The 16454-nt window shown below is 43.5% G+C and overlaps 2 protein-coding genes across 3 annotated transcripts in view; both read right to left on the minus strand.

Moving 5' to 3' along the window:
• znf512b (zinc finger protein 512B) overlaps positions 1 to 10013 on the minus strand; it is a 35217-nt gene extending 25204 nt beyond the window's left edge. For both annotated transcript variants that reach the window (XM_027019235.2, XM_027019234.2), the window contains exons 1-2: positions 7714 to 10013; positions 4778 to 4903 (exon numbers count right to left, since the gene is read on the minus strand). In XM_027019235.2, the coding sequence (XP_026875036.2) occupies positions 4778 to 4901 (124 nt within the window). In that variant the 5' untranslated portion in view covers positions 4902 to 4903; positions 7714 to 10013. The remainder of the gene's footprint in view (positions 1 to 4777; positions 4904 to 7713) is intronic.
• Positions 10014 to 14368: 4355 nt separating this feature from the next.
• samd10b (sterile alpha motif domain containing 10b) overlaps positions 14369 to 16454 on the minus strand; it is a 59226-nt gene continuing 57140 nt past the window's right edge. Inside the window, exon 5 of the mRNA XM_027019245.2 lies at positions 14369 to 14611. Coding sequence (XP_026875046.2) covers positions 14589 to 14611 — 23 coding nt within the window. The 3' untranslated portion in view covers positions 14369 to 14588. The remainder of the gene's footprint in view (positions 14612 to 16454) is intronic.

Here is a 16454-nt window from a genome sequence, read left to right on the forward strand (position 1 = left end):
GAAAGAGAATATGTGTGTTTGTCTGTTTAGATGAGTGTGTGTTTATATTGGCAGGCAGCTCGATTCAGAGATGACAGTTGGTGGAGACCCAGCAGTGAACAGATGGATACTATGTGGTGGGTCAGAGTGGAGTTGCGTTGCCCTCGGCGACCTGGCACCTCAAGTCACTAGGACCACAGCACCACAGATGACCAATGATAGCCCAGCAATTTGTGTTCAGGTTCTAAATGCAGTGGTGCTAAATACTGACACGCACATTTAACATCTAAGAAGCTAAATCCCATATGTTAATGTGTTTTGCTCCACAGACGAGGTACTGGAGTGTGCTTGTGGAGTTTTACAACATGCCCTGTATGGCCAGTAAGAAAAGATGAACCATTTTCCACTGAAATTCTCTATGATTAAAACAGTGCTGCGTCACGAAAACAAGTTAATATCAAATACCATGCTATGCAGGCAAAAGCATCTCCAGTTACTCGATTAATGGAAACATTGCGAGTTTACACAGCACTGTCACTAAAGAGACCAGTGATCTGTATGAGACTGGCCATGCTGACTGGCTGAATGCTTTGTGGGCAGGTCTTGCCACTGCCAGTTTGGCTCTCCCGCCTCCTTTAAGCCGGGTTACACGTTTATGCTTTTGTGAAGTTAAAACCAACTGACTTCACTCTGCTATCAAAAGAGAGTGCTACTTACTGACTGTAATTACAGCAATGGTAATTCAACACATTTCCTGCTTGTTCAATTGTAAATTCTTAACATTCAAGGAAACAGCCAGAGCAAGATGTCATGATGTAACGTTGTTATCGCTGAACTGACATCGTTCACCTGCTAGGGACATATGTGGTAGCTCGGTGGTCCAGGTATTCGACTTGTAATTGGAAGGCTGCCAGTTCAAGCCCCAAGCTGCCACTGTTGGGCCCCTGAGCAAGGCCCTTAACCGTCAACTGCTCAAGTTGTTTTCAGCCATGATTGTAAAGCGCTTTGGATAAAGGCGTCAGCTAAATGCTGTAAATGTAAACATATTATCAATGTTAAGTGGCCAGGCTAGATTAAGAAGTAAACAAATTACAGATGGATTTGCCATCATCGATCTGATAACTGGTAAGAAAAGGGTAAAGAGAATTAACCGGACGGTCGCAAAACTCTACTAAAAAGGAAAAGCCTGATAGTGTATCATGCACCATCATCATTAAATGGGACTACTTTATGGACATGACAGATTGGTTTTGAAAAGTAATAGATGCATATGCAATATGATTATAGATATGTAAGATATGGACTATAAGATTAGAAGGATTATCACTTATTATTAAAGCAACAGAACAGGGAGGAGCCTAGTTGTTATGGAAATAGTGTAAAACCAAAGGTTATTTTCTCATTCTCGCATAATTAAAGCACTGATGTTCCTGCAGTATTAAAACTAAAATGGCCTTTCACTTAAATTGCAATTACACAACAGATAACAAGATTAAGTGGAAGAGTCCATTCTGGTGAGTGGTTAAATTGGTTTCAGAAAGGAAGACAACAGAAAAGAAGCAAACGACAGGAGGGAAAGGTGAGAGAGAGGATGGTATGAACACAGCAATGACAGTTCAAACAGCAATCTTATTTTACCGTCTTCCGGCAGGCAGATCAGAGGGATAACGCAATACAGCCAGTAAATGATACAGATCAATACTAAGAGTTGCTGCTCAAAGTAGTTCCCCTGAATGGCACTTCTCACATAAAGCAGAGCGGGGAGAATGTCTAATTGGCTATCTGTGCCTCCATAACACAGAAGATTTCAAAGGCAGAATATAATCAGCTGTAGAACATCTAGAAACCACATTTACACCAGACGTGTCTCTGCTCTTGAAAGAAACCACATTTACACCAGAAGTGTCTCTATTCTTGAAAGGTAGAAAACTAAACAATCTTTGAGTTTCGAGAGTCAACAAACCCAAATAAATAAAACCCAAACCCAAATAAAACTCTAACCTACTGTACTGTACTAGGATTATCCATGAGTAAATGACAAAGCACTTTTGTAAGTCGCTCTGGATGAGAGCGTCTGTTAAATGCCGTAAATGTAAAACACGAAGGTGGTGTAAACCGTGCGTCAAAATGGCTTGGAATACACAAAAAGCCTTTTTGTCAGGCTCTCTTTCACTTTCCCCAATATCCACATACGCACAGGCATGGCTCACCCACAATGTGAGAGCCAAACATTGGTTATGGCTGATTTCCAAGGAGACCACAACTGCAGGGAGACAGCGGCGTTGTTACTGCAGAGCTCCCTCCTAGACACTTTGTTTACATGTTAAAAGCAGTAGCAGCAACCACAGTCCTGGCCAGGAAACTCGGGAATGCAGCGGCTCAAAGTGGTTCCCAGGGAGAAACGGCTGCAGGGACAGGCTGAGAAATCCAAAAACCTGAAAAGCCTAGATTACACAGGTTCATAATAGTCCTAAGGTAGTAAGACACACTGAGCCTTTAGCAGGGCATCAGGGAAGTGTTTTCACATAATGTAGGATACTCATTTTCATAATATAATTGCTCCAGAAAAGGTAACAAATGTTTGTATTATTTAAGCTTTTTTGGGAAGAAAATAATTACTTTGTTTTGACATTTGTAAGCACTTCCTTAATTGGTAACTGAGCAGTACATCATCAACAGCAAAACAACGATATGAACCATGTGCATGGCTTTCACATTTTCCGTTCTGTGACTAGCCATCCTTCCAGCTACAAAGCACATAAGCCCATTAGCACAATCGCCATGGCAATGGGGACAGGCTATCAATAAAAACAGTGTTAACAGTATAATGAGTGTCAATTAATCAATTAGCCCCCATGCACGGTTTAATCAATTTGCCACGCTGCGGCTTCCAACATTTATTATGGGACAAATTCGGTTTTGTTGTGCCGTGCCTGGCCATTCTTACGACCTGCTTGTGGTCACTTCAAAATTATTTGCAGCAATATTTTGGAAATGCGGAAGGGTGGGTAAGGAGTGCTTCCAAGTCTGCTTCCAGGAGGACTCGCGAGGAGAAGCAAAGTGCGCTGCTGAGCACGACTGTTCCGGGTAAACCGCAATTCCGAGGCATGCGTGGGTGGGGCCTGCACACTCAGCATTAAATGTCCTCCTGAGGAGAGAGTTAAGCCAGACTCGGGGAGAGAAGTGAACGGCCTCCTCACGACATACATGCGCTCCGACCCAAAGTGCACGGTCCGCCTGTAGGGACCTCACCCTGCTCATTCATTAAGCTGCGCTACATTTGCCTTCTGCCACGCTGCTGCCTGTTGGATGGCCTTGTCTAGCCCGTCTACGCGAAGACACTTGCGCACCGTCCACCAATAACTTAGGTTATCCGCCTAACACAAATAAATGGCCTAGGTAAATATTAACATGCTATGAGAAACAAACGCGTTTGTATCCTCTCTATTTAAGTCATGGTAGAAATAATTAAACATATTTAAAAGATCGATAAAGTTTAAGCAAAGCATACCATGGAGTATGGCCAGAGGAGGGATACATTTCTTAAAGCAAGATATCTCAGTCTATCGACGCAAGTCAAAATCTCTTTGTTTTTATCTTATGTACAGATAATGGAGAAACCTTCTTCAAAATCACAACTCATTAAAAAACTCCCCTAGCAAAACACCCCTTCAAGGTTTCATCAATCTTTTCAAAAGTGCGGATTACTACAGACACCTTATTATTGCTTCTCCTACATGGATTCAGAATGAAATCTGAACATGCCAACCACTTAATCTGAACATGGCAACCACTTAATCTGAACATGGCAACCACTTAATCTGAACATGCCAACCACTTAATCTGCTTTGAGCACAGGTTGTCTCGGCGGCCTTATATTCAGCCAGCCTGCTTTCACCTGCTCTCACGAAACTCTGACTTCCTCTATAACAAAACAAACAGGAAACTCAGATTTGCGCAGATGAATTTGGAATTGCAAATCCCATCAACCAACCAGTATGTCACTGGCATGTTTTGTGTGTGTTTGATTCTGGTCCAAAACATGATGACAGCTGTTCTTGAATGGCTCATCAGTGAATGTTCTCTCTCTTTCTCTACGCTGCTGTCGGCTCTGTCGTGTGAAATGACTCCATACTGCGTGTGAGGATGTAGAGACACAGCAAAGGCATTCGTATTTACCGTAGAGCCGGTCATTTATATAACGGCAGCCATACGGGCAAATTTCCTTTAGTGTTGCCAGAAAAAACGAACCCTTTTACTATAATGAGATAGTGTCTCATTATGTCTTCTGCACGTTGGTATAACCCCCTGCTTGTCATGAACCACTGTGTCCAAGCATAAAGTTGGGTACACAACTCACACCAAATGCTATATTATAGATTAGGTCACTGGAGTCATTCAAACATTTTTAGGCTTCAGCAAAAAGAAACCAATAACTGGCAACCACAGGGATTTATTACAGTTGCTAGTAAAAACAAATGTTGGCATTTAAAGAGAACACTGACGTGGTATTTAGATCATCACAGTTAAAGTCCCTGGTTTTATTGTTTCAAACAGACGTTTGCGTTTGCAATACTGGGAAGTCATATCAGAGTTTATAACAGATCAAATAAGGGCCATGTTCAAAGAAGTTTTGAATTTGGCCCCTAAACCATATACATAGAAACTGCCTAGTAAGTTATACAACCCAATGGCAATGAGCGGAACTTTGTATATCACCCATGAATATCTTAGTAATCATTAGTGCAAATAAAAAATGAATCCCCTTTTAAAGCAATGCAACACCAGGGTTACTCACCATGATTGTCCTTTCCGGTGCCGCCCATCCGGGCTGTTTCATGGGGGTGAGACTGTTTGGGTGAACGACCTTTTGTCATGCCCAAGGTTGGCTTAACTAAGCGGGCACCACTGGAGGTGTCCATGCCTGTATGGGTACACACACACACACACACACACACACGTATATATCTTGAAATCAATCATTTATATGATGAAAATATGTGTCTACATTTACCTGTGGATAGATAGATGTGAATTAGAAAAAATGTGATCCACAAACAAGCACACCCAGGCAGACACACGCACACAGCTCAGAGGCAGTTGTCACTGTTTATCTAGGGTACTTGGTCATCTAGTTACTCTTGGGAAAATGATCAATCGTTGTGCTTCCACTGGGGTTGCTTTCCAGGCCAGTCATAGGTACAGAGATAAATGGGAATGATACCCACTTTCCCATGTTCCTCTCAACAGAATATAATAACTATAAAATAGTTCAGAATGTACACTTTTCCAGAACCCTCACAGCTGAAAGGGAAAGCACAGAGCTTGTCTAACAGCTCACGTATATTCAAGACATTGGGGAACAAACATTAGATTCTATCACCTACCATCAACCTTTGAACTGATACAGGACCCTAATCCAGCAAGCCAAAAACACACACTCCGTTAGTGTACTAGAGTGGTTTAGCAAAAACACTCCACACTCCGTTAGCGTACTAATGCTGTGAGCCAAAAACAATCCACACTCAATTAGTTTACTAAAATGGTTAAGCAAAAACACTCCACACTCCATTACTGTGCTAGAACGGTGACACGAAAACACACACTCCATTAGTCTACTACAGTGGTGAACCAAAAACACTCCACACTCAATTAGTGTACTACAGCGGTTAAGCAAAAACACTCCACACTCCGCTAAGTCTACTAGAGTGGTAAGCCAAAAACACTCCACACTTAATTAGTGTACTAGAGTAGTTAAGCGAAAACACTCCTCACTCCGTTAGTGTACTAGAGAGGTGTGCCAAAAACACTCCACGCTGGAGTACTAGAGCAGCGCACCACTACTCTGAGTAGTACTGTAGCCCTCCCGGTCTGGTCTCTGACATGCCACATGAACGAGTCTAACGCAAAGCCTTGCGCCTGGTCTTATTACTTCCACATTCTCAGATGCTCTCAGCCTCCATCATCTCTGGCTTCTTCAGCTGCAGGCTCAAAGGGCAACCGCCAGCCCTGCTGGGTGACCATCATCCTGTCCCACATGTGCACAACGTGTGGTCGCCAGTGCAGCCACACAAAGGCTAATTAAAACAAAGCAGGATTAATTATATCCAGATTGTGGACTTCCCTATTTATATATTAATGGTGTTTTAGTTCCTCATTAAGTCGAGGGTTAGCATTTGAGCCTTTTTTTAGACTTAAAACCATATTCACTTGAACTGTTGTACACAAGCAATTATTCATCAGAATAGTTCCTCAAGAGCACAGAAAACCTTTAACCACAACCCAATTTATGAGCTTCCATTATGCCTTTGTATATAACATATAACAAATGGGTAACCAATACCAATTAAAGCTCCTCATATATTTGCAGTGTTTTGTGGGTAAGGGCTACATAACCCCTTTCTTTAGCTCTCTGGCAAAGCAGTAGGGTCACCACTGTGTTTTCGTAAAATTATCAATTGAGCCTGTAAATAAGCAACAATCTAATTTGTGGCACACGGCTCGTGCTTGTATTTATCAAGTGTCAAGATTCTGTAGACTCTTCCTAACACTGTAATTCTCTAACCTTAAAATATTACAAAACGACTAGTTATAGCAAGTTAACAAGGCTAACAAAGTATAACCTGGCAGTAAGCAAGGCTGACTTTTAATTAGTTAGGCTATGTTTACCTCCCATGCTAAGCGAAAATAATAAAATATATCACTCTCACACACACAGACATATTCCTTGTTTGTTTGGATCCTATACTGACTCAAGTGACAATACAACATCATAACTCTAAACTTAACCATAGCTAACAATTCAGCAATGGGGGGGGGGGGGGGGGGGGGGGGGGGGCAGTTTTAGACTTTGGAATGCAACTTCCAGATATACCTGACACAACAGCAAAGAACCAGAAAAAGTCATTTTCACTATATTTGTGAAGACATTTGTACATATCGGCACAATCATAAAAACAAAAGACATTGTGACTTTCTCCCATATATTAGTACTTAATTAGTGTATGTCCAGGCATTAGTAATAGAGACACAGAGAGACAGAGACAGAAACAGACAGACAGAGAGAGAGAGAGAGAGAGAGAGAGAGAGAGAGAGAGAGAGAGAGAGAGAGAGATAGATGGCTTTTGACTCGGAGACTAGACAGCAGCAGCAAGGGAAGAAAAGCTAGCTTCCGGATGCCTCGACTTCCCGCTCGACGCGAAAACCACAAGCAAAGCACTGAGGTACACTACATCTGACAAACGCCAGACCACAAGCTAGGCCCACCACTACATCAGAGTGGCCACCTGCGTCTGGGCATCGGCGTAGCCGGCCGAGGCCGTGCCAACACGCCCCGGGGCCCCGCTGAGTCCAGGCCAAACACCTAACCCACATGCAGGATCGACAGGTCTTGAAGCTGTGAGTGGTAAACAGCAAAATTATTTATAGCAGGGAGACTATAGGCATTTCTGAACCAGCAGCCTATTGCATAAGGAAAAGAGCAATTGAGTGATACGAAAAGCAGCTGTTAGGAGTAGGTGCCACGATATTCGGGGAATTTAACACACACACGTCAACGCGGACTTTGAAACGAGTGCGGGGTTGCGAATGTTCGTTCTTCGGGGCACTGGCCACATTTCTTTTAATTAAATTACTTCCACAGGGTGCCCCACAAACACCCAGCGGAACGGCATACGTGCGGAGCCCCTAACGACCCCGGGCACCTCAACCTTACTGGGGAAAGGCCACACCCACCTGACAAGCTGCAGCCGCCCAGATGGAGCGGCCGGGTGGCCCGGGTCACCCACGTGGGCTCAGGCTATCGCCGCCGCCGCCGCGTCACGTTACATGGCAGTCACACCTGTCCTCCCGCGGACGGACCGTCGTCACGGTCGGCGGCCACACTCACGGCCCCACGCTGTGGGTCCGCGGCGGTGGTAGGAGTAAGGAGTGAGGAGGAGGAGGAGGAGGAGGAAAGAAGAAAGAAGAGGCAGAGAGGAGGAAAGAAAAACGCTAATTAAATAACCCCCGAAACACTTTCACCGTATTCCCAGACTCGCTTCCGCCGTTCCTCTCCGTTAATATGTGAACGAAGGTCCCTCTTTTAACCTCGGTCTCCTCTTAAAAAAAAAAAAAAAAAAAAAAAAAAAAAAAAAAAAAAAAAAAATACAACGAACTCAGGACGTTTAAAAAGACAAGAGGCAATGGTAGAGACGTCGCCGACACCTTGCAGAAAATATTTTTTTTTAAATACAAGAAAGCTTTTATAGGCGGTGAAGCAAAATGGCGACTTTAATACGAAGGAGGAGTAAAAAAAAATCCTCGCGCTGTAAGCAAAAGGGAGGCACAGAAATATGTTTAGTGCAGTAAAAATGTCCCCACATCTACGGGAGAGTTGACTGGAGGAAAAGACTCGAAAGCGACGGAAGACGGTCGGAAAGGCACTGCTCCGTGCGATTTCGGCGCGGTCCTCGGTTCCTTACCTCGGGATTACGGCTATTTTTTATATATACGGATATTATCTCTGCGGCCGCGTACAGTAAATAGCCTACAGTACGGGTGCTGGCTCATGCGCGGATCCGCTCCACCTTTGACAGTTGCAACCACCCACCGGAGGCAACTTGCGAACTCTTGCGTTGCTGTTGTTGTTATTATTGTTATTATTAGGCTGTTTTTATCGAGAAGATCATAGTGGCGTTTCTGCTTAATAAACGCCCATCTGGGTCTAAGCGTTTTGATGCGGCTCGACGTAACGTCGTTCCCTCATGACGAAAAGGGGTTAGGCGAAATTCTGGGGAGCTAGATGGCCACGGGTTGTGTTGGTGAACGGCGGCAGTGCTGTGGGGAAAATAAACAATATTGCGAGTTTTAACGTTGTTATTTCGCACCGTTAGTGTTCGACATTATTATTTTACCATGGGTTTCCTAAGACGTGGCGTGTAAGTTTTGAATAGTTTCCTTCAACGTGACAAAATTCTGATCAACTTGCAAAACCCCCCAAATAAACAAACAAAAACAAAACAAACAAACAAACAAAAAACAATAACAAAAAATTTTTTCTCCGAAGATATCATTAATGCCAGATTAGGGAATACTAGTATTAATTTGCTTACAGTTCCATAGCCTAGATAAAAGATGGACATCACATTGATGAAGTAATACAGTGCTGTTCTTTTTCAGTGTGGTTTGTTTGTTTGTATTATTCCTGTCGTCGCTGTTGTTGCTTCTGGTCTGTAATCATTAGACGACCTAGTATTCTGTAGACTGTTCACTCAAATTGTATTATCGTGACTCGTAGGTAATAATTCCGCACTTAGAGGAGTCCCATTTTCAGCACACATTATCATAATGGTCTTTATGATGACCCAATAAGCGACGGTGTATGACCCATAAATTGATTTATCCTCAAACTATGACGTAATCCACCCAAACATTAATTGCCTGTTGAACCACTAGGGGAGGCCGATGACTGGGTTTGGAAAGCTTTTCAACCCAAAGAGGACACTTTCGTCTTTGCAATTTATCATCGAATTCTCATGGCCGTAGTCTTCCAATGGAATTTTTTCCAAGTGCAAGAGGGAATAGTCGGAAAAACAAAATAAATGAACATTTTATTATTACGTTTAAACAACAACAACAAAAAAAAACTATTACCACTAGAGGGAAGTGCAGTCCATATAATCGATGACCATTAAGCTGTTGGTCGTGACATCTGAGGTCGGATGGAACTATTGGCATTTCGGGTACCAACAGTTTGCAACACTCAACCTTTGTGATTTCTTATACATACTCAAACAAAGTATTACTTTTCTACAAATTAAAAAAGTTCATGGTACTTTACTTGACTTATAATTGGAAGGATGCTGGTTTAAGCCCTGCCATGTTGGGACTCTTTGGTCTCTCAGGCCTTCACCCTCAATTGCTCAAGTTGTGTTCAGGCATAATTGTAAGTTGCTTTGGATAAAATTGTCAGCTAAATGCTATAAATGTAGATAAGCGATCAAAAGCTATAACCTAACTGGACATTTTATCTCTTGTTCTGCCACATATTAAAGATGCCCTGTTGGATTCAGATCTTGTAACTGCTCTTGGCTGACATGTTTAGGACACGATGTGGCCTGCTGTGGTAGTCTGCTTCAAGGTTTGATTTGCTGTAGGTTACATTCTGAGATGTTTCTCTCCTCACCATGGTTGTAAAGAGATCATGACAGCTTAAACTAGTCTAGCCATTCTCCTCTGACCTTTCTCGTCAACAAGGAATTTCTTCCTGTTGAACCACTGCTCACTGGATGTATTTTTTTTTATTTTTTGCACCATACTGTGTAAACTCTGCAGTTAAATTCCCAGGAGAGCAGCAGTTTCTGAAATACTCAAACTAGCCTGACACCAGCAACTACACAATGGTCAAAGTGATTCAGATCATATTTTTTTTTCCCATTCTAAAGACCTTGGCATTGTTTTGTGCACTGCACCACTGCTACAGGTTTGGATAATTATACGAATGAGCAGGTATATAGGTGTTTCTCACAGAGTGGCTGGTGAGTGCATGTTTAGGTATGAGCAGGTGTATTGGTGTTTCTAATAGAGTGGCTGGTGAGTGCATGTCTAGGTAAGCCACCTTTCAGCGATGATGGACACGTGATCAAGCTGATGCTTCCAGAGGAAAGTGGCGTACTAGCATGAATGGCTGTCATAGCGTGTAATAGACTGGTGTGGCTCATGTTAGCTCCTGGAGGATAGGCTGTAGGAATCGTTTGATTGGAGTCTTGGAAAAGGGCCTGAGGCCTGCTTTTGGATTGGGGAATAACAGGATGATGGAATGACTGAGCTTATCTGTGAACAGCAGCTAACGACTGCTTTAATGAATGTTTTGTTTAACCTTATGCTAGATATATTTGGGCAGATAATGACACTGAGAACTGTTTAAACGATCTCTCATACCATAAACCAAATGATATGGAGACTTTGGAGTGTAGTCTGAAAATAGTGAGTATAGGAAGTGAGTCAGCTGGAATTTTATGAGATTGTCTTACATGCAAGAGAGGGGCAGAGCAGTCTGGACATTCATTTGGGAAAAATTCAGTGCTTAAATGAGAAAGCCTGCCATGTAAAGTAAACATTCTCTGATTTCCCGTTCATTCTTGGCTATTAATTTTCTCATTCTCTTACTTCCATCTTGTAATGCGGCTGAGATTAATGGTTTGACAGTGCATAAATCTTCCTTTAGTGACACTGCGTTACTCAGTACACTATGATGCTGACAAAGCAAAACATGGATTGCGAACAATGTCGAGTGCCGTTGCCAGGACTCTCCCTGCAAGGAGCTGTGTGTAGGTATTTGGGCAGTCACACTGGCACTGCCGCAACGATTAATATGTCGGCTTTACCTCTGGCCACAAATCCATTCGGTTTGCCCTCTGAAAAGGAGTAACCTGAGAGAGCACCAGTAACCAGGACATTTAAAAGCTACAGGGGTTAAGTGCATCTCTCCAGATTCTGCCAGATTTTTGCCAGATAATGAAGGAATGTCTCATAAGAGTAAATTTGTGTATGTGTGGGAGTGTGTGTGCATGTTTGTGTATGTGTGAGTGACAAACATACATACGTACGTTTCATGGTGGCGTAAGCATGCAGCTACTTAATGAGCCGTGGGTCAGGCTGCCGTGGCGCGACACTCGAAGCCTTGTTTGGACACCATGTGTCAGACACACTGGCCTTGTTTTCCATGCTCAGACCTGACGCTAACCAAGCACCCTACGCAACAGTCACTCCCCCAGGTGTAGTAAACAGGGTTTCCAGGGGACATGGGGAACAGGTGGTTAGAGAGAAGGGGAGAGAGAGTGAAAGAGAGAGAGAGAGAGAGAGAGAGAGAGAAGGAGGGAGGTGAAAGACAAGGAGAGAGGGATTCAGTGAAGCAAGGGCAATTGTGTGAAAGGAGGAGGAGAGATGGAGAGACTCGATAAAACGAGTACAGAGAGTGAGAGGTGAAAGAGATGAAGAGAAGGGTGGATAAGGACATGAGAGCAATGAAGTAAGGCTTGACAACAGCAATATGCCTTGTGAAGAACCCGAGATGGCACTTGAGCAAACGCAAGATAACCAAGCTGAAAGAGAAGTCAGCTTGGAATCACAGTGGAGAACATGTGGAGAAAGAGCATACATGTAAAATGCAGACAGAGAAGAGAACTTAGGTCTGAAAGCATGGCCGTTACTAGTTTAATTTCTTGTTCTGCAGATCATTACAAGGATCCAGTGATGTTACTAGTGAGGAAGACTGAGTAGTAACAATACTACTGGTGTACAAGGGCTCTTGGTATTTGGGAGAGACTGCTGCTCGAAACCGAGCACACTCCAGTGCAGTGTTAGAAAGCTACTCACAGCTTTTACACGCATGCCTCACTGAAGAGCCTCATGAATTATACACCAACACATGCTCTCTCACACACACACACACACACACACACACACACACACACACACACACGTCCATCTGAACCGTCAGTGTGCCTGTAAGAAGGCCATCTTGGTAGCGGGGGGACAGTTCACCTGTAAGAATGCATGTGTGTGCATACAAAAGAAAAAATGTGTTTCCCAAATTATAAGTCATAGAGAATCATCACTTTTTCCAACACCTTTATTAGAAAATCATACATATCTTGCTCTATCTATGCTCTGTGCCTTGGAATTGCATCGATGGGTATATTACTACCCCAAGCAAAAGAGCCAACCAATGATCCACTCAGAATGATTCAGCATTTCAGTGGCCTGCATGGAGGAGTTTAAGTCATGTCAGCCTTCAAAACAAACACTCTGAAATACTAACTGCAAAAGTAGCACGGAGTACATCCTATCCTCGAACATCCAGCATAGTACCCAAAATATAATGTTGCAATCTACACAGAATGAATGTTTCACAAGTATCACAGTATCAGTGGGTTCTGATGCGCTCATGACTGCATCAATAATTCTTAAGCACAAGAGATAAAAGCCAAAAGATCAAAACACATTAATAACGGTGAGGGCGAAGCCTTTGGAGACTGAAAGAAAAGGAAGGTCCATATTTCTGAAGCATCCCAAAACAGGAGCAGCAATCTGGGATCAGTTTCCCAGATCACTCATCCCAAGTTGCTCAGTGGTGTATGATGGCGCGTGATGGGGCGTTATGATACGTAATGGCGTATGATGCTGTGTGATGGTGTATGCTGGTGTATGGTAATCCATACTGGAATTAGCAGTGGTGTAACCAACAGGAATTTGATTTTAAAATGTCATCTGGGAGTGATATCTGTTTAAATAGGAGCCAAGGCTGTGATTAAATTCCAATCACAACTTGGAGACCATAATCAAAATGACATTCCCCAGATACCCTTTATTGCTATATTATGCACTGCCGAGACAACTCCATATCAGAGTCACTTCTGCAAATAATAACAATTAGCATTCCTAGATTCCACACAAATATTCATATCATATAAACTTTATTCATGTTTAAAGCAGACACAGTGTTCATTGTATACAAAGAAAATGCCTAGATATGCCTAGCTATGTTGGAGACTAAAAAAGGGATTACAAAACTGAAGTTGAACTGAAATAAAACTGAGGTGCTTTTGGGCTACAATGGGCTGCAGACAAAATTAATAAAACCACACACACACACACACACACACGGGCACACATACACACACGCGCGCACGCGCGCGTGCGCATACAACATACAATTCATCACCCTGTGATGAAATCAAAATACATTGTTGATAGCTGGTATCTATGCATGTCAGTCTACTAGTACTGGCACTCAGCAATAGGTCCATTCAAAAACTCCATTAATGCACCCATTGACCTTAATGATGGAGCACATATGTCAACAACACAGGGGGGGGGGATTATTCACACCTCTGAATTCCCTATGCTAGAACACTAATCCTATTCACTCAATTTCTGCCATGAGTAGCAGAAATGCATCATTTTTTGTAAGAGGCAGGCTATTTTTTCAGAACACGAGTTCTTAAGAAAGACACTTTTGTTTCAGGGTCTTCTTGTCTCCTGTGTTGAAATGAAGGTGGTGGTGAGGGGGGGGTTACATGGGTGTGTGATTGTATATGTACGTTTGTATTTATGTGTGTGTGTGTGTGTGTGTGTGTGTGTTCAGTACAGTGCCCCATTAATTCACACTGATAGAGAACCCATTTATGTTAATGGGAAGCCGGTTCGTCATCGCAAAGCGCGCGATTCGGACAGAACAGGCCAGTCCGAAATCCGCGTAAATGGGAAAGACCTCAGCTCGGTGGCCACCTCTGCTGTCCTCCTCCTCTCCCACGATCGGCGGAGACGGGGCAGGCCTCGGGTCGCGGCGCTCCGGCCGGAGCCGACCGTCGCGCCCCTTAGCTTGCGTCCTTCGCAAGCCCGGCAACTTGGCGCTGAAGAGGGACGCGGCCAGCGACCGGCCTTCCGCGACGTCGGCCTGCGCTCGGTCTCGTTCTCCCTTTTTTTCCCCCTCCCTCGGTCTCCCGTTCGCGCCTCCTCTTTGTCCCCTCCTCTGTCAGTGTCAGTTTGGAGCAGGGCCTCCTGTCAGTATCAGGGATCCATTGCACTGGGCAGAGAGGAGGGGAGCTGCCAAATGGACGCATGAGCTAAGAAAGGTTGCCAAAGGAAGCTGGAATGAGAGAGAGGAAGAATGAGGGGAGGGCAGACGGGGAAAAAGAGAATGTGAAAGAATTCATTATTCATGTGAGTGAAAAGATTGCATATACAGAGGGATTGGAGCATCGAAAGACTTCCGCTGCCTCTGTTCAAGCATCAGTACGTACAGACATATACATATGCACACCCACCCACCCGGTCTTCTCATCTGTCTCGGAATTTGTCCACAGTACAGATACTGATTGTAGGTCTCTTTCAAAACTACTTAGCAAGATGAGTGTACATCCTGTACCAAGGCCATGAATAAGTACCACAAAAAAAAAGCATATTAGCATGGAGGAATACGGAATTCTGAGGACTCAACCAATTACTGTCAAATATCAATTCTGTAAACTTCAACTAACTGTATACCTATAAAGTTTTCCTAATAAATAAATATGTTTTTAATGATACCAGAGAAAGCTCAGCCACAAGGACACACTACAGATGTTCTCTGAGTCTAGTCTCGAGAGCTACGTCACCCTCCGGTTGCAATTAGCATAACTGTTAGCACGTGCGGGGGGCGATACGGCTTGTTCGGTGCAGAGGGTGCCTACTGCAGATAAGACAATGCTAGAGGAGTCGATTCATCAAGGACACAATGAATGGAGGCAGAAAAAAAAGAACTCATCTGCCTACAGCACGTCACCGCCTTTCAGCTGCGCTCAGTCCATAATGCAATCAGCTGACGAGAGCTGCCATGATTGCAATGTAGGAAAACGGCATCTCAGCTCAGAGGAATTAGCAACATCCTTGAAAGATTTTCCTAACTGTACTTGAAGAAACGCAAATGAGACAATGAAGAATTGGGGGGGGGGGAATAATTTAACCCCCCCCCCCAAAAAAAAAGGTCTGTGTGTGAATTAAGAAACAGTCAGCCAGCTCTCCTCTGGTGGAAATTTAGAATCAGCTGTGCCATTATATCACAATCCATGGCTATTTTCAGGCATATCACATGCAGAAAGAAAAAAACAAAAACAAAAACGTGTTAGTATCTGACTTGAGGGTATGACTTTAGCTCCAAGCCTTTGAGAGAAGCCCCAGTAACCTTAAAGGCATATAATAAAGATATGGGAGTCTCTCTCAACCTGGCATTTAAAATGAGGAAGTGAGAGAAGATGTGTGAGTGTGTGTGTGTGTGTGTGTGTGTGTGTGAGGCAGAAAGAGAGCATGGGAGACAAACCCACAGCATATAGCATATAGGGGTAGCTCAGCGAAAGGCCAGCATCAAGACACTTTGATCGTTCCCTTTCTTCCAGCTGTGGTGGTTCTGTAATGATGACTGGATATGAAGCAATCGAAAAAGACTCTGAAAGGTCTGGCTTAATTCTGGTATCAGGAAAATATTTGACATTGTATTGCAAAGCCACTGATTCTGGGTCAGTTGGAAAAGATGCTCACTGCCCCACAATGAAATGTGCAAAAATGTGTCTCTGCAAAAGGATTACATTTATTTGGAATCTCAGGATACCGTCGTCCTTCCACACCTGTTGTCCAGTTACACATTAAAGCTTTTATTCATCTTTAAATTAAAGGTTCAGTGGATTCTCCAATGAAAATTCCTTTTGGTCTATGCTTAGTTTCCACCTACAATAACAGAACTGTCTAAATGCCTAGCAGCATTAAAGCCACGGCAGACAAACTGCTAACCCCTAAAGCGTACTTTAAAGCATTAGGTGGACTGGCGATACTCGTCCCTTCCTTAATTACAGGTAACAGACGGCAAAGTCTCTGTGGAGTAGGGAGAGACACAAAGCCAGACAGTACAGCGGAAGAAATAGAGACAGACAATTACGTCAGGATGGAGAGCAGCAGGG

This window comes from Electrophorus electricus, chromosome 24, assembly GCF_013358815.1.
Source record: "Electrophorus electricus isolate fEleEle1 chromosome 24, fEleEle1.pri, whole genome shotgun sequence".
NCBI classification, from domain to species: Eukaryota; Metazoa; Chordata; class Actinopteri; order Gymnotiformes; family Gymnotidae; genus Electrophorus; species Electrophorus electricus.